The 19,330-nt window shown below is 38.9% G+C and overlaps 1 protein-coding gene and 1 non-coding gene across 2 annotated transcripts; one reads left to right on the forward strand and one right to left on the reverse strand.

The window, feature by feature from the left end:
- Positions 1 to 994: 994 nt before the first annotated feature.
- On the reverse strand, positions 995 to 18,780 carry LTA4H (leukotriene A4 hydrolase). The gene is made up of 19 exons (XM_074870792.1): positions 18,585 to 18,780; positions 17,374 to 17,504; positions 15,157 to 15,277; positions 14,592 to 14,660; positions 13,831 to 13,935; positions 10,518 to 10,570; positions 9,804 to 9,876; positions 9,361 to 9,501; positions 9,136 to 9,159; positions 8,188 to 8,258; positions 7,964 to 8,075; positions 6,865 to 7,009; positions 6,681 to 6,784; positions 6,260 to 6,330; positions 5,634 to 5,688; positions 4,709 to 4,804; positions 4,111 to 4,193; positions 2,806 to 2,910; positions 995 to 2,653 (listed from the first exon to the last, which is right to left on the reverse strand). Exons 1-19 carry the CDS (start codon positions 18,729 to 18,731, stop codon positions 2,533 to 2,535), a joined length of 1,827 nt encoding a protein of 608 aa, XP_074726893.1. The 5' UTR covers positions 18,732 to 18,780; the 3' UTR covers positions 995 to 2,532.
- Positions 18,781 to 19,036: 256 nt separating this feature from the next.
- On the forward strand, positions 19,037 to 19,108 carry TRNAD-GUC (transfer RNA aspartic acid (anticodon GUC)). Its single transcript has one exon. It is a non-coding gene; the product is annotated as a tRNA-Asp (tRNA).
- The last annotated feature ends 222 nt before the right edge of the window (positions 19,109 to 19,330 follow it).

The following is a 19,330-nucleotide window of genomic DNA, read 5'->3' on the forward strand; positions in this document are numbered from 1 at the left end:
TATCCAGAGTAGGACGAGAGCAGGCAGGGTAGGAAGCAAGCCTGCTTTGCTCAGTCCAGGCTGAAGTTAGGGAACACAATTTTGTATCATAGGGGAGAAGATGAATGGGTTTCCCTCTGTTACCCCTTCACTTACGGTCTGGAAGATGTTGCTAGAACACGTAGCACAAATATAAGGCCACACCTGCCAGTACTGAGGCTGGTGATGTTACACCACACCTCTTTTGCAGGCAGATGCAAAGTGGAAAAGATGTGGAGAAATACCTGTTAAGGTGGTGCCAAAATAAAGTTTAGCAATGACCATGTCCACACAGAAACTGAAAATACCTGTCTTACAAAGACAAAACAGTAACAACACTTGTAGTCCACGCTACCCACAATAGCATTCTCAGACAAAGGCACTACTATAAAGTGCACTTACCTGGGGTGAATTATTGTAGGGAATTTTACCCTGAGACCCATTGGTGTGACTCTCTAAGTCGGAGACGTTGCCCCAGCACAGCAGGACAACACTAGCAAAAGCCATGCCTGCCACCTTTTTTTTTTTTTTTTTTTCCCCTAGGTCCAACAGCAAGGAATTCAGGATCAGCTGGCAGCATGAACTCCAACTGCCAAATCACTATATATGATATATGGGCTTTTATGACAAAATGTTACCCCAAAACTAGTAACATAAACCAGTTCTGAAGCAAAGAACAGTTCTCATTGCAGTCTGACAGCTTGAACCAGAACCTGTGAACACCAGATACCCCTCCTTCTACCAGAGCCTTGCCAAGAATCCCCACTCAGGTGATGTTGTAGCAGAAGCCTAATTGCATTTTGGGAGCAAATGAAAGGAACTGCCTAAATTTCTAATCTGAAATATAGAAAAATTCTTCTGTCTTTTCCAGCAGACGTTATCACTCATTCCAAGGAGTAGCAAGAGAATAAGTGGCTCATTAGGTCCTTAACACAAGAAAGCCTGTAAGGTCTTTACACACAAGAAAATGACACTATTTTTGTTCCAAAAAAGCCAGTATTTTATTGCGTTTATTAAAAGCTGAGTGTCACAACATTCATAGAAAGAATTTGAACTGTTTTTTGAGCCTCAATCACCTAGGAATTAATTTTTCTCTCATTTTTATTTAAACTACTTAGACATATGTAGGATAAAGTTGAATGGAAGAACTCGGGATGCCTTGAATCAATAAAATCCAACAAGATGTGTTCATGCTTTAATTTATATTAGAGCTGCCAGAATGAAAAGACAAATCTCCTGGTAAAGTATGTAACGTCATCTACTTGAAAGCTTATACTGATCAAAATTCAGAACAGAAATAAACTGACTGATAGGCACTCCACTCCCACCCAAAGTGCTATTATTAAATCCAAGCCTTTTGCCACAACCTGTATCTGGTATCTTCCTTCTCTAAAACAGCACCTTTTTTTTTTTTTTTTGGTTACTCCTTGATATGGGGTTATCGCTATGTCAACAGATTAATTTATGCTGATTGTCTCCAGGAAAAGCAGTTATCAAACTCACTTCAAAAACCGATCTATAGATGGCAGTATTCACAACAGTTTCATCTAAACCACGGACTTGCACTGAAGTGCTGTAACAATTACAAGAAAAACAGCCCTTCAGTTGTTTTTAAACTTATCTCTAAGCTGTTACATTAGTGTAAGGGGTAGTGCCCAGAACTGGTTAAAAAATGCAAATATTAAAAAATTCAAACTGCAGAAGGAAAGACTTGGGCTTTAGTGCTGCCTGCAATTATGAAAAGTTTTAGAAATATACAGTGGGTTGAAATAATTTAAGTTGCTAAAATTTGGTAAAAATCCCAGGTTTGTTAAAAAAAGAAAACAAGGAAGTATTTCAGACAACTATTAGAGCACAGCATAGGATCCAATAGGAATAACCAAGTAAGACCATCATATTGTGATTAACGTGAGGAATTGACTAACATAAAGCCATGACAAATACGGCTAGATGGAAATTCCACTCTAACACTAGAATGCTGTGATCCATTTAGGTCTTCATAGTCCTCCTGGACCCAAAATAAAAATTTCTCCCACAACAAAGAAGAGCAAATGAAACAAAACTATTATTTCAAAACTTTTCATATGGATCAATACACAGACAAGTAGACAATGAAAAGATTTATTTCTTCGTCTTCAGATACTTGGAAATTTCACCCACATTGCTATGAAAAAGAAAGCTGTGCACAAGGAGCCGTACCATCCACCAATTAATTTTCCATGTTTTTAAATTCCATGACTGACAACTAACTACATCTCAGAACAGCTTTTTTGTGTGTTCTAAAAATCACTTGTAACAAAACCATTCTCCCATTACCAGAGATTTAGCAATTTTGCTCTTTTATGTGGAAAGGCAAAACAAAGTACTGAACTTGTTGGAAAGTTCGTTTTAAGCTAAATTAGTACCAAAGCAGCAGAGCATTTTATGGCAATAATCAAGCACGTATATTAACTGTCTGTGGAATCAGTCTCTTCCTTCAGCAACAAGAAAGTTTCAAAGAAATCAGTAAATCTGTCACTGATCCTGTTTCAAGTCTTTGCCCACAAGCATTGAAGTGACTGGGTGCATAGAGGCTCTGTGCTCCAGAAATGTCTTGACAGCCAGATCTCGACACTTGTCAAAACTGTAAAGGTCCCTGTAAAAGAAGGGGAGGGGAAAAAAAATACAGAAAATTCTGTATTATATCACTTCAAAACATAAATACATGTACAACGTCAAGTATTATACATTCCATCATATAAAAAATATCAACAGCATGAGCTCCTATAATTTGGAGATTACTTTTACCTGAACAATGGTCGAGTAAACTTCATCCTGCCCTGATCTGTTGCCATTTTTAGAGCCAGAGGAATAGCTTCTTCCCACTTGGACTTGATGCAGAGGCGCAGCCATCTGGGGAGGGGGGGAAGTATGTTTTTATTTTCATTTGTGGTGGTTAGTTGTCTTACAATTCTATTCCTACAAACACTCTGGGCAGTGCTGTGTTATCATGAGAATGAGATTCTAGCTAAGTTCAACATAAAATACTTAGTGTCTGACTAGCACGTTACAAAATATTTGTATAAAATAGGAAAAAAATTGCTTCAAAGTTTCTCCAAAATGGTCTGATAATTTTCTGCAGCTATATTTTTCTATTACAGTAGTTCCAGTTGCATCACTCAGAATTAGAGCTGAATTACACAGCGCTTATCGTATTTGACCAAGTGATTAAAAAGCCCAACCAAAAAACCCAAACAGAACATCACCAGCAACTGGCATGTGCTTGTTTTCTTTTAAAAATAAGAAAAAATTGATCTTGTTACAAGTAGAAACTGTGCCATATGTTTAAAATACTTAGGTTTCTTAATAAGGAACAAAGAACTCCAAGTTAGTTAAGGCAGAATAACCATCACTATTGCAAATGTATCCAAGTATGTAACAGTAGCAAAATACGCAATACTTCAAGATACTTGTGAAGATTACTTATGTTTAAAAAAAAAAAGGTATTGTTGAGGACAAGTGACATGTGTAAGCACAATATGCAAACACAAAATAGAAGAGATGAGGATGGTCAACAATCAAGTCATTTAGCTAGAAGCATTTCCTACTTGTTTAGAAACTTCCTTTGGTAAGACAAAAGCTTTATGATAGCAAGCATTACAATTGACAAAGAATTTCCAAGTTGTGTTGAAAAAAGCACCAGAACATCAACAGAAGAACTGATTAGGTAAGTCCAGAAGACCTGGCCCTGACTAACTACTGGAAAAATTTTTCAGGCATCTATCTCTGAGTCACAGAAAGGCTCACTATTGTATTGTTCAATACCACCCCCAAAATAAGTTATCAGGCTGCCGGGTTGCTTTGCTAGCATGACAGAGGAAAACAAAGCACAGCTAATCCACCACTCACTTCTGGTTCTTCTAGTAGACTATATTTACCCAATTCCTAACTAATGGAATACCACTCTGGTAAGCATGCTTACACATGCACTTATAAAAAACCCCAAAACCCTGCACCGGTTCTGTACAACAGTATGTCTCAGAGCATTTACGAAGCAGGACACTGTTTTATGAAAGCATTTAAGATTAGAAAAATGCCCATGCTAGAACAAACCTGAATCTTATTTCAGAATTGTTTATAGCATTGAAGTCATATACTTGCTGCATTCGTTGGACATGTGACACTGGAAGAGGGGCCTGAAAAAGGAAAGTGCAGTCAGAATAAGCCAGAGGCAGACTTTAAACCATGTACTTCCAAAATAAACAGGTTCATTCAAGAATATTGATGCTACAAAGGAATTAAAAGTTTACCATGAGAAATATTTGTATTTGTTTCCTTTCACCTTCTCATAGTATCAGGAAAGAGGCAAGGAATAAATGTTAGCAAATTCCCACATCCAGTACTACCGAAAAAAGTATTTTCATTCTGTTTTATTTATAGCTTATTTGCTATAACATCAAATACAGACAAATTCAAGCACCTTATGGTTTTGTTTTTACCTTTCAATCCAAAATGCTCTATATGTTGCTTGTTAGCTGAAGAGCCAGACATAATCAGGGAGGCGTGGCTGAAGGCTTTAGTAATTATGTATGAGAATGGATTATTTTAGCAAAACTTAAAAGAAAATGGACAGCTTAATTCCAAAGCACACTTGGGCTTCTGTATCTGCTTTTATGATACCAGAATCAAGTTGCCACAGGTGTGCATTTACCTCCAGAAGCAACAGTGCCAGGAACTCAATCAACTGATGAGATGACATTTCCTTCAGGTCTGCTGAGCTGAATGAGCCCAAATCACTCTCTTTTGCCTAAAAGAGAATAGTTACTTAAGTTTTTAATAGGTATTTCAATATACAATCAGGTATAATTTTTTGTTTGGACATCTGCATTCACTATTGAGCCATTCCACATAAAAAAAGATACTAATTTGTATTTGTGCATGATGTTACAAGAAGGGGAGTGAGGGAATTAAGCTACTGTCTGATGTTTGGTATTCTTCAATTTTCACTTGTTTTCTCTTCACTGATCTTTTTATCTCCACTGTCTTTCTGTTAAAGTGAAAAATCAAATACTTTTAATATAAAAAGTAACACTGAGAAGACGAAAGTTAAAGATAACATACAAGTATAGCGAAAAGCCATAGAGCTAACAAAAGGAAGGTATGCTGAATTCTCTGTTAGTTGTATGAGTCTTATGGTTAAAATTATGAGAAAATTGTCTGATATTAGTTACTTATTATGATTTATGTATTTCAGTTTTTGATGAGAAATGCATACTAGCTCCAGTATAATGTAGAGGAATCAGTAATGTACAGATACCTTGGCATTTGTTTTTAAATCAAGCTATAATATCAGGATTTCAAAAAAAAGTATTCTCAGTTTGGTTACTACATACATGTAACAAAAAGCTGGATGTGTGCCTTGTTAAAATGTACTGCACGTACAGAAGTCATGGCAAATCCACAGACTCTATGATGAAAGGCTTGTCTATGAAATGCAAAATCCCTGGCAGCTGTACTATCACCATAAATACACTCTCTCTCAGCAAATGGTAGATTTCAGAAGAGAATGGCTCACTTAGCACAAAGAGAACTAGCTTTTCAAGATACAGACACCTCATCGTTCTTTAACTACTCACGTTGATCCATCTTTGGCTCAAGGCAACACAAGCATTTGCTAGTGTCATATCATACCTGTCAAATATTAAAAACAAAGGATCACACTTTGGAAACACAAAAAGCTCCTGTAATATTTTTACAAGAATGCTTAGAAATTATTTTCAAATGGCTCCACATTTATTTGTTGCAGGTTCCCACTCAATATTGCAACACAAGTTACAAAAGATTTATTATGAAAAAATACATTTCAGTTTTAGTTAGAAGCACTTTGCGCATAGGTGACAGTATCCCTTGATCCCATACACTCCTGAAATGATAATACTCCTGAGCATGTACGCTTGTACATGTATTACAGCTTATAGCTGAAAAGAGAAAACTGTTGTAACAAATGGTCAGAAAAAATAATCCTTCCTGGCAACTTTTAAAGCAAAATAAATTTCCACCAGAATAAAAAACTGAAAGTATTAACAGCAACGTTTTTTTCTGCTAAATACACCTATATCAATCTCTACACAGTACTAGGACATTTTTTAATAAAACACTGTGGGAAGACTTTCACCCTGTTGACAAACTGCTTTATGACTGTTTGGAAAATCATGTGCAATCTGGAGAAGGAGAAGATGAACTATAAAATAATGCAGCTTACGTAGGCTTCACTGGTGGCATTCCTGGAGCATGAAACCACAAGTTCCAATCAACTTTATCAAGAGCATCTACCTACAAAGCAACACAAATTCTTATTCAATTTTAAGTGTAATTTTTAGAGAAAAGTATGTCCTACGAAAGCTAAATTCAATCTTTTTTTTTTTTTTTTTTAACATCCATCCAATTAACCTGGAGAATCCTATACAGATTACTTCAAAACAAAATATTCCCTTCTAGAAAGAAAAAAAAAAAAAAGCATCATAATGCAAAACCATCTTCCTAAGATTCCAGACTATATCATATTAAGATCTTGAGATGAATAAAGATAAAGAACTGGTCCTTAAAGAAGGTAATTCTTGAGCTATGCCATAGTTTCACATAATTAAAAGGTTTTAAGTAATTAGTTTTAAATACCACCCAACCTTATCCTTGAAGTAGGAGTACAAAAACTTCTTCCAGTCCTCGGTTACTATGCTCTTATAAGCAAACTGCTGAATGTAAGCCTTCAGGAAGCCAATGAAAACATCTAACAGTTAAAAAACAAACGTTTTAGTGTTTGAAATTACAATAGGAAACAACAATATATAAAGTCTAACTAACACTTACCTGGTCCTCCAAGAAGTTGTTCAAGGTGAAAAAGCAAAGCAAAGCCTTTCTCATAGGGAACAGATGAATAGGCAACATCAGGATCTACTTCATTCAGATTAGGGATAAGGTTAGTTACAGGATTTTTATCTCCAAGAGTATTTATCTGTGACAAAGACACAAGAAAATACATTCATCTAGGAAAACTAGCATTCTTGCAAATCACTACTCATCCCATCCTATTTACAAAGGTATAATCCATCCAAAACTAAGATGACCTCATTTCAAAGCATTCTTCCTCATTCTTCTTCCTGAAGTTCTGAATCTACACGAGTTCCCTAAACTTTTTTCTCATTTTGTTTTATCAGTGTCTGACAGTGTATCAAACAGAAAGATGTTAGGATCAATCACCCTGTGCTCCAGTCATCTCAAAGCAGTTAATTACCATCATGTCTGTCATAATCATGAGCACCTAGTAAACTATATTTATCCCTTTATTAACAAACTATTTAAACTACTTGATTTAAATAGGTCGTATAAAGCATAAAATACAACGAGGAAATATTCATAGCAAACCAGGTAAACTGCATCACCAAACTGAACTAGAAGGAGATCTACTATCACAGGCTGGAAATCTGAAAACTAAACTATGCTACCTAAATACAAATCTAAAGAACCATCCTAGACAGTAACAGATTAGGAATATCGTCAATTATAACGCAGTACACAGGAAAAAGAGCAATCAGTTACTTGCACCAGGCATTGGAAATTCTGGTCATGCTTGAAGATAATTTCAACAAGCTTTCAGCTGCCTACTGGTATGCTAACAGGTAATGCTGCAGCTTAGCCATACCCAGAACAACTTAGAGAGTCTGTAAAGATGTTCATCCTTACAGAACAGCTTAAAAAAGTTCAAAGCTTTATCTATTCTCCGAGTATATTAAGTAATTACCTTGGGAAGAGAACATATACCTTGGAATCAAAGTTGTTCATCCTCTAATAAGCAAGTGTTAGGAAAGCTGACTAGACAAGTCTTATTAGTGCGAAACACATGAAATCAGCTTTATTTTATTTAGGTGTATGCTTAAACATGAGTTATCGTAATTTTAAAAATATTTACCGTATTCTGCAGGTCCCTCCAACCGCCTAGGGCTTGAAAGTGCCTGAACTGCTCACCAAACAACCGACCACCAATCCTGCGTTCCAGGTATACAGTATGTCCCTCATTCAGCCTGGAAATGCATTGATAAAGTCAGCACTGTAGGATGGCAAAATTAATTTAGTTGGTGCCTTTACAGACTAATTTAAAGATATGATTTGCATTGCACTGAACATCACACCTACCAAAAATGCTCCCATGTTTTGTTTGTTACCAAGTTTCCTGTCCAGCTGTGAGAGATTTCATGAGCAATAACCTAAAACACAGAAAACAATGACAGAACTAGTGTTTAGACTCTTCTGGAAAACGAACATCAAATCCCAACAGAAATAAAAAGTCCTAATGGGATCTCACTTACTGCATTACCTTCCCAAAGCCAGTCAGCATTCACAGCTCTGTAAATTTATCCAAATAAATTCTATTTAGAGGACTAACACTATCCTACCAAACCTCCTCCAGAAGTAATTTTCAATGTGCAGCCTGCAAGTCATAGAGTCACACTGATCAACCAAAATAATTCCTCTAGTAGCACGGTGCAGGTACTTGTTTATGAAATCACATTTCAGAGTACTGGATCCACGTCAAGTGATGGACTAGTACTACTTTCCCACCTCAGCAACTGCTGCAGTGCTGGGAAGTTCTAAAATATCAAACAGGAAGAAAACAGTCACCCCTAGAAGGATAATGATGCATGATACTTTTTACTCAAATCATACTCATGATTTCCACTTTAAAAGAAAATAGTACACAATGAGAGTTCTAGTGTGTATACAGACATAGAGAGGAATAAGTTTCCTACAGTTTCAGTGAGATCAATTCAGTTCTGGTTTTTAAACATATCTATACACAGGACAGGAAAAGAGCTATTGAGCAGCTAAATTCAGTCAGTCCTCTATGCATACAGGCACCCCTGTATTTTCATCTGTTCATTATTCAAAATAGGTATGTCACCATTTTTTCTAGAGTTTACTTAGAACTAAAATGCACTTTGTAAGACTTCTTGAGTTATTGTCATAACTTTTAATTCCCCCAATGAATAAAAGACTAAGTTTTCCGGTATCTATTACAAAGGAAGTTAACATGCAACTTCAAGTTGTGTTCTACTTGAAGACATGAAACTATTTTGCACTTACATTTGATAGAGATCGATCACCTGCCTAAAAACAAAACAAAAAAAAGGCAGTTGTCAGTTCAAATAAACCTCAAAATATACCACTTAATGCAGTTTCATATATGATACCTAACTTGAAAGCAGCAGGAATATTTACAGTTCTTTCTAGGGGGAAGATTAATCCAATTTGTGGATTAATATAAGCAAGCCCTAAGGGAAATCTGCCTTTTGTCAGTGTTGCACTTACCAACAGTGTTGGAGTTACAAAAGTAAGACAGGGATTCTCCATACCACCATAAGGAAAAGAAGGTGGTAAGACTAACAAATCATACTGTCCCCATATATAGGGTCCTGCTAAATCTTCTGCTGTTTTCAGCATAGCTTCAGCCTGAAACAAGAATTCACATTAGTTTCTGACATGGCTTCTGACTACAAACACTGAACAAATTATAAGCTATTGATCCCACACTTCATTCTCTCTCACCTTGGGATGTCCCACATGCGAAATGATTACAAGACTGTATCAATATTTATGTTCAGTAGTAGTTTTGTGTTGTGATAAAAGAACAGCATTTTTTGGGGTGGAAGGTAGAGAAAGGAGGACTACAGGTGAACAAAACACTGAACTACAATCTGTTCCTTTCCCAAAACTATGTGAAACAGTTTACAAAACATTTTTTCATTACCCACCTCAGCAAATTCATAGGCTGATTTATCCACTAGCTCCTTTTCAGCCCACACCAGTGTCCTTGGGCCAATCTTTCTGTTTAAAGTAAAAATGCCACTAATGACACCATGAACTGGAAAGAATTCTATGAAAAACTAATTGAGAGAGGATATGTTTAAATGTGCTCGTGAGTAACCCATGTTGGTGAAGAAACTCAAGAGAGTCTTCCTCTATTTTTCCTCTCCACTGCTACAGCAACACTACAAAAAGCTTTAGACAAACCAAGCACACGCACATCCACTGTTCAGGACAAATAACAGGAAACATATTTACGGATTTTAAAACACTGTAAAGTCCTAATATAAAATCATTATTACGGGGCAGATTAACACAACCTTGTGCAGATGAGCAACGAGGCTGAAGCTATCATTTTCTGTCTTTTGTACATTATCTGTTACTGAAGAAAAAAAATATTGCCAGAGGTAGAAAAAGCCCTTAGTGGTTCCAATCAATTTCAAACTCTTCATGGTATTTCTTTAGCTTACAGCAAAAGTATATGCTATAGAAAAATGATGCAAGAGTGATTCAAGATACATGCAGTTGGATACAAATAAACAGGCTCATTGAAGCTTTAAGACCTTTTTAAACTAGAAACAAGACCAAGAAACAAACAAAAAAGGTAACTCTGAAAATTTATTATGATTATTAATACATATACTCTGTGCAGATTCACTCACCTGCTTTCTAAAGCTCCAACCACTAAAGCAATCAAGTAGCAAGGTATGGGAACCTAATGGAAAACATGAGAAAAAAAATCTTATTTGTAATGCAAGCTATCAACACCACTGATTCAGTCAAAGAAAAACAAAAGCACGTAAGTAGGGTACACATTTCCTCCATAGATTCCTGCCTTATGTTATAACAAATGCATTGTTTTTTCTCCCCAAATGATATTCCTTTATCTACAAAAACTACTTGTTTCATGGATCTCTTATGCAATCGCCACGAAATTGCAATATCCTCTCTGTCTGAAAAAAAAAAATCTGTGCATCTAAGAACATACAGAAATGCCACTGGTTTGGTTACTGTTCAAAAGATAGTTTTCCATATTCGCTTGAGTACCATTAACTTTTACGAAAGGAGAAGTTAAAGAGATACTGCTCAGGTAACAGTTGTATCACACAAAAAGATGCACGAAAAGCTTTAATGAATTCAAGTGAACAAAGAATATTTATGGATAAAAAAGATTCAGCAAAATCAAAATGTATATATTTGATTTCTGTATTTGGAATTAAAATAAATTCTAAATATTTGGTTTTTTAATGAAAAAAATCCAAAGATACAGTGTCTTTATAGAGAAATTTTTTCTCACAGTGCTCTGGAAACAAAAGGGGATAATGCAGCCATTCCTGTCAAAGTTCCATTTTATCTGACTAAACACTGTTAAATAAGTAAGGCTTTAAACCATAATTAGTTGGAGACACATTTCAGATAATTTTATTCCACTATTTATTATTCCCAAACTATTTCAATATAATTTATTAAAATATCCATATCATCATGTGTGTTTCAATTTTAAGTATTAGCCCACAGAACATATTCTTGAAAAGATTTAAGTCCACTGACTTGTGTTATAGACAGGTTATCGAAAGATTGTCAATATATCCCTACATTTTGATGCTCAATTTGCTAATCTGAAATTTTAAAGTTACTTCAAAGCTCAATGGCTGTTGGGCAATAAATTCATTTTTTACAGAGGCTGGTCTCCACTACACTTCTCATCAGTCTGGCCATGCAGGAGCAAAAAAAAAGTAGTTTTAGGTAAGCTCAGCACACATACATATTCAAGAGTTTGATGCATTTGTCTTTTTTGTCTAATGAAACACAGGCCTTTTCTAACAAATCAGTCTTGTGGTATGTTAGATGATGCATATGTCTTTTTTAATGCATTTGTCTTTTTTCATTTATATCTTTTATGATTAACGAATAAGATATTTTTTTGTTTAATGAAACAATGCCTTTTCTAACAAATTAATGGTTTTCTATATTAGAAAGCGTGGTATAATTTCAGTTAGACTAAATGCTATTCCTTGTACAGGTCCAGTGTATTTCTAGATAACAGACAGCTCTGGATTAACATACAACATAGAAGCCTTATGCGCTTATGTTTTGGCTCCACAGAGAAGGCAGAACACTGCACATTGAAGAGCTCACAGATAATGTGACAATTTTTTTTTTTTTTTCCTCTCTCTCCTCTTGCCTCTCTCAGGTTTCACATAGCAGCCAAATAACCCAACAGCTGCTACAGTTCAGGGCAGGTTCCCCTCCTCTCCTCCAGTCACATGATTCCATCCCTCCTTGCACACATTCAGTCCCTCAACTGCCCAGATCAGCTTACTAAAACAATTTTTTTAAACTTTTTTTATCTGCTTGCTCAGCAAAATGAACTAGAATCACCAAGAGATACCATAAACATCAGAACTGTAACCCAAAAAAGCTGCGAGAACAAAAAAGCCAGGAGAGTAAACAGAGACTGCTATTTTAGGAGCAGTGGAATCATTAAACTAGCTGCACCACCTAATAAAATCTTTAATTAGCTGGAGATGCTTTCTATAAAAGTCACATTTTCACCTTTTAAGAAATCTGTTGCCAGAATTTGCTTACACTCAAGTTGAAATTGGTTCCAATGCTCAGCTTCACTAAGATCTTGGCAAAATTAGAATTTGCAGGATCTGTTTTTCAAAACTCACTCCCACATTATTCAAAACCACACATTATTTCCCAAGAACCAGTGCAGAAAGGGTTTTGACTGTACTACCTTTGAGTATACTAAGCATTCTCAGAACTTGACAGCCTTTTCTGGGACTGCCAAAATGATGAGTAAACGCCACCAGCACCTACTGACTTAGAGGTGGAAATTCATAATACCCCATATTTTATAGTGGCAAAGAAACACTGTCAAGTCACATGACTGAGTTGTGGTGAATAGAGTTAAATCCAGTTGGCGGCTGGTCACAGGTGGTGTTCCCCAGGGCTCAGTACGGGGGCCACTTCTGTTTCTTATCAATGATCTCTATGAGGGGATCGAGTGCACCCTCAGTAAGTTTGCAGATGACACCAAGCTGGGTGGGAGTGTTGATCTGCTTGAGGGTGGGGAGGCTCTGCAGAGAGACCTGGACAGGCTGGAGCAGTGGACCAAGGCCAACTGTATGAGGTTCAATAAGGCTGAGTGCCGGGTCCTGCACTTGGGTCACAACACCACCCAGCAGTGCTACAGGCTTGGGGAGGAGTGGCTGGAGAGCTGCCTGGCAGAAAAGGACCTGGGGATGTTGGTCAACAGCCAGCTGAATATGAGCTGGCCATGTGCCCAAGTGGCCAAGAAGGCCAATAGAATCCTGTCTTGTATCAGAAATAGCGTGGCCAGCAGGGACAGGGAAGTGATCTTACCCCTGTACTCGGCACTGGTGAGGCCGCACCTCGATTACTGTGTTCAGTTTTGGGTGTCTCACTACAAGAAAGACATTGAGGTGCTGGAGTATGTCCAAAGAAGAGCAATGAAGCTGGTGAAGGGTCTAGAGAACAAGTCTTATGAGAAGTGGCTGAAGGGAACTGGGGTTGTTCAGCCTGGACAAAAGGAGGCTGAGGGAAGACCTTATCGCTCTCTACAACTACCTGAAAGAAGATTGTAGCCAGCTGGGTGTTGGTCTCTTCTCCCACAGGGCAAGAGGAAATGGCCTCAGGTTGCACCAGGGGAGGTTTAGATTGGGTATTGGGAAAAATTTCTTCACTGAAATGGTTGTCAAGCATTGGAACAGGCTGCCCAGGGTTAAGTCACCATCCCTGGAGGTATTTAAAAGACACAGCACTTAGGGACACGGTTTAGTAGTGGACTTGGCAGTGTTAGGTTAACAGTTGGACTCAATGATCTTAAAGGTCTTTTTCAACCTAATGATTCTATGACTCATCAATGATATCAAAACCATATCTGAAGTGAACTGCACAAGTTAAAGTAAGACCTTAAGCATCTGTTTACTAGCCTGTAGCACTTACATTCTGACTGAAACGGTATATCTTCCGACTGCCGTCCTCTGGGTCAGGAATCTCTCCATCACGATTAGCACTCATAAGAGCCACCAACTCTTTAGGAACAGATATCTGAAAGAAGGTCATCCAACTATGAGGAATTCAGATGGCACACAGGATTATATAATATACTAGAAGCAGCGACAGTAAAAAGAGTAGCCCAGATTTGTTCTGTTGTAAAGTTCTCCCCCTCAAGTAGAATACAAGGCATAAAGAAAATTTTGACTTAAATGCTGGCAATATTTATTAAACCAAAAGGACTACCTTTGACAGAAATTGAAAGTTTTACTTTCTTCAGACTACTGAACTGTAATGTCACATTGGCCATCTTGTTTTCTACTTCCTTAAACTAATCAGACTATTTATGCCAGGACTGCAAAGATCCTCCAACTATGTACCAGAGCACATTACTCAAGGCATATATGAGAGTAACTTGAAGTAATTTTACTTTAAAGCACTCTTTGTTGTTTTACTGTCAGCTTTTCCTGATTTAAGAATATTTTTCTTTCCTATTACAGCATTTTTTTTTCTTTTCGAAATAAAGATACATGTGAATGAAAAAAGGGATGATATATATATAAATGAAAATGGTAAATCTAGAGAAATGCCAGAGTTTGGTTCTTATGTTAAGCTAGAAGTCAATATTCTTTGTTTTTATTTTAGACAAAAAAAAATTTCACCCATTGTAGTAGTTGTCTTTTAGACACACATGACTTAGGTTCATCTACCTCTGCATAGTATGTTAGTTTCACAGCAGGTGTGTCTTGGCATGGAAGGATGGCTCTGCAGTGGGTAGCCTGGAGAAGAGGAAAAAAAGAAAAAGCTAAAGCATAACAATCTTTCTAATGCAGAGGACTAGAAATAAATCAAACTAATATATTAGATTGGAAACCTATGCAGCTCCCCTGAAGAATTCATTACCTACAAACCAATACTCCCTATCGTTTATAGCTTATAGTAGTTTTCACAGTTAAGGCTTTTCTAAAAGAAATAATGGTAAGTAAGACAAATCAATAGTCATATATTGATTGCAAAGGACTGCATGTTCTTCAGCAAGAATACTGGAGAGGGTAAAGCAGTTGCGGAATTATTAAATTGCAAATATATAATAAGTCAGGATATTGCTGAGATGCTATTGTTTTCATTTAGGACCTTTGACACACACCGCTGGAAGTTACGGGCTACTGTACTTTTGCCTACCTGCCTTCCTCTCCAACTCTCTGGAAACCAGGGGGAATTACAGTGGTAGGTAAACAACAAGTTTAAAACCAAAATAAAATTAATCCACTCAACCTGACACTGGCTGAAGAGAAATGGATGTTTCTTTCCAGAAGTTTGCTCTGGAGAAAACCACTGGAGAGCTGAAGACTTTGGAGAGCTTTCAAAGGAGATTTCGACAATTGCTTCTTGTCCCCTGCGTAATAAAAAATATAGTCAGACTGTTTCGATGCAACTCCTGATCACTACTGAAATTCCTCTACAAAGACTTCTGGAAAACAGGTCTGCAGCACTTTTTCAAAAGCATTAAAAGCAAGAACAAGTAGCATATTAAAAACTTTTCCCTTTCAATTAGGATAGTAAAAATTAGCCAGTCTGTTTCAACTTTCATGTCTCAAGACACTTCTATTGTTGTTTTTAGTAACCAGAAACTCTTTCTCTCCTTTCTTCAAGCAGAACATGGACTTTTTCTTTAGACGATTTGGATGAGCCACATACATATAGTTTTGTCACAAGTATCTAACATTGTACACATAAGTATAAAAAAAAACCCCACTGCAATGAACAGCAAAGTGTATAAAGTCTATATAAGAACATACATGCCTTAATGACATAGGATTTGTGCAGTCTGTAAATAAAAAAATTCAGATTTTGCAGCTGATGTTATGTCTGTACGTATGATCCTTAAGCAGACAAAAAGTACTGGAAATAGTAATTACTGAAAAACCCTATTAAGAGTAGGGTTAACAAGAAAAATAAAAAATGTTCAAATTTTATTCAGGGTTTCAGAACTGGTGTAAAGCAAAAACTAATGGCTCTGTGCAAGGCAGGTACTAGCTTGCTAACAAGAGAACACACACATAAACCTGACACATTCATACTCCTATCTTTTAAAAGCATATCAAAACCATCACTGACACCAAACGCACACAGAAGTACTTGCTTCTGTTATCTGGAAGTTCCAGGTTATACATGCAACTCTCTGGAATTAACCACCCAACCATAAATTGGAACAAACTTCAGCTAATCAGAGGAGTTGGACTAGATAAGCTGACCAGGTATAAGTATGTGGTTTATAACCAGTATTCCAAAGTACATATTTGACAAGAAAAGAGAAAATAATTTGTATTACCGTAAGGCACATGGCTTACTGAACAGTCAGACTTTCAGTTGTAACTCCTACCCCTTCCTATTACTGTTTTATTGCTACTTACATGGGGGACTATATCTCACACAAGATTATAAATTCTTATGATCACAACTCATAACTCCCTCTTTGTAGACTTTTTTCTTACAAGGAAATCTAGCAAAAAAAAAAAGCTGAAAGTCAAACGAAAGAAACAGGCCTATGTTTCTGCTGTGCCCTATTTAAGTACTTGATTTGTTTAGTTTCATATCAGATCATGTTTCCCCAGAAGGGACAACTATTGTATGACATTCCTTTCTCTTCCACATTATGTGTGTTTCTAAACTGCACTAATTCAGGGAACAAAAAAGTAGTAATTAGAAACCAGACATGAGTTTGTAGAGGTAATAACCAGTTTTGAAAACAAAACAATAAGGAACTTAGTACACAATTTTATTCAAACAAGGGAACCTCCTTCCTTACAATCCTTACAATCACAGCTTTCAGCTTTGCCATGTGAGATACTATGGAGTTACAACATACAAAGCAAATGGCCAAAACCCACACTAATTTGGCAACAGCTTTTTATTTCATGAAACTTAAGAGGTAGATTATGGCTAGTTTATTCTCCATGATGCTGCCAAAACTCAACTTCCCGTTTTCAGGGACTTGGGCTTAGCGTAATCAATACAATAAGAATTTTATTTGAAAACATGTTTCTATCTAATCATAGTGCTAACCTGCAGTTCTACAGAAATGCAGGATCAGTCCTTGTATAAAAGAAAAGAAAACAGGGTCTGTAACTCCATACATACGCCATACTGTAGCAATTCTGAACATGTCAAAATTCAGGTAGTTGAAGCAGAAAGAATATTACTGATAAGAAGCACTGGAAAAAATGTGATATATTACACATCATTTTGCTACTTAAGTTTGGCAAGTCATTTTGCACATAATGTAAGACCTGGAAACAGGTACAGAGACTCCCAAAGTTTTGGCTGTCTGATGAAAGGCAAATATTAATCTACAAGATCATATACCAAATAAATGCAACACCCTCATTTACAAGTCCCTTTGCAAGCTTTACACAACCACCCTACAGGCAGACAAGCAGTTTATACAGTGCATTTTGGAAACTACCTAACGGGACAGGCAAAAGCGTATACCTTCTTAGTTCATAAGGAAGCGTGATTTCCAGGGGGGTCCCCTTGAAACTGTGTTTTTCTCCAAAAACAAATTTTGCATCCTGTCCATTTACAGTCACTTTAAATACCTGTAGGTCTTTTGTATCCAAGACCTGTAATGAAGCAAATACTTGTTAAATAGTGTAGTAATTAACGTAGCGCTCATCACATGTTAAAACAGGTCTCTCTGAAAGAAAAAGCATTTACTAAGTAAAATCAGAAAAATTGAGCAACTATGTTGAATACTGGGAACCAGCATTTTAAGAGAGCAGCACTGAACTTGCAAAACCGGAGGGGGGGAGGAAAAAAATCCCAACTTCTGACCATAAAAGTGTAAACAGGAGTTTACTAACTAAACTACAGAGGTAAAAGGCTTCACAGTGCCGCTATGAAATGAGAATGATAGAAAAGCCCCTGCCAAGGCTTCCATCCTGGAACTAGTCACTACGAATCTAGACGTTCATGCAACACAAGACGAATTAAGTAATGCAGCACTTCCATATGCAGCATGAGCGAAGTTTTACTCTTTAACAGGATGGATTTTTTTCTAAAAAATAAGCGCCAATCACAAAAGGATTTTATGGACCTACCAGAAAAATCCCACAAAGCCAAAGCTTCATTTTGCATATGGAGTAAAGCTAAAGAGGTTTACACGTTTATTTGCATAGCTGAGAAAGTCGCTAGCGTAATAAAACACACACGTGAAAAAGCCACGAACGCCGCTTTCCAATGGTTTATTCCCATCTTTTCGGCAACAGGCTCTTCGCCATTTTAATGGGAAAATACATATTTCTAGCCCTCCGTCGCACAACGCGCCGGCTCTAGGCGCGACCAGCGGGAAAGCCGGGCCGCCCAGAGGCCGCAAGGCGCCGTTAGCCCGGGGGCGACGCGCACGCTGGGGCCGCAGGCGAGCCCGCCCAGCGCGGAGGCTCCAGCCGAGCAGGCGGCAGGGTCGGAGGAGCCCGAGAGGCGGTTGCGGCGGGAGGCGGCCGAGGGGAAGGACGGGAGAGACTGCCGAGGAGAGGAGACGGGGTGTCCCGCAGCGCAGCCCCTGGCGCCGCGCCGCTCCCCCTCAGACGGGGGCTCCGCGGTCGCCCCTCACAAGCCGCCCCCCAGCGCGGGCCCGGCCGCCGCCGCCTCCCCGCCGCGGGCAGCGCGAGGGTCGCGCCTCCACCCCCGCTCCCCGCCGTTACCAGGCAACGCAGCGCCTCGCGCTCGGCGCGCGCGGTGAAGGCCGCCGTGCCCCGCAGCGCCCGCGCGCCGAAGTCCACGCGGCAGCGCAGGTAGAGGTGCCGCGTGAGGCAGCAGGAGGGAGAGGCGAAGGAGCTGGGGTCCGCCATCGCGCGCGTACTGCCCGCCCTGTGCCGCGCGCCCGCCGGCGGCGCCGCAGCCGCCCCGCCCACAGCGGGGCGGGAGGGGAGGGGCCCGCGCACTCGCCGGCCCCTGGGAGGTGTAGTCCCGCCCCGGCGGGAAGGGCCAAGACGGCGCGTGGGGAACAGCGGCCCCCGTGGTGCATTGCGGGAGGGGGCGGGGCGGGGCGGGGCGAGGCGTGCGCGGGGCAGAGCGGTTGGCCGGGGCCAGCCTACCGCCGACTGCGAGGGGAGACACCATCTGGTGGTTGCCGGAGGAGGGGTAGTTGTACGGTTCCTCGTTAGTATAGTGGTAAGTATCCCCGCCTGTCACGCGGGAGACCGGGGTTCGATTCCCCGACGGGGAGGTACACGTGTTTTTGTTCACTTTTCTTTCTCGAACGCTTCCTAATGTGGCCTCTACCCTGGAGGCAAAAAGTAATTCTTTGCGAAATTAAAGCTGCTGCCAGACAGCCGTTGGAAGATTTAGCACGACTTTAAAACAGGAAGCACAGAAGAAAAACAGCCGGGGCCTGGCTGCCTACCTGCTTCAGGGCTGAGGCAGCCTGGGGGCCGGCGGTGTGGCTGAA

Source organism: Strix uralensis, chromosome 5, assembly GCF_047716275.1.
Source record: "Strix uralensis isolate ZFMK-TIS-50842 chromosome 5, bStrUra1, whole genome shotgun sequence".
Taxonomy (NCBI): Eukaryota; Metazoa; Chordata; class Aves; order Strigiformes; family Strigidae; genus Strix; species Strix uralensis.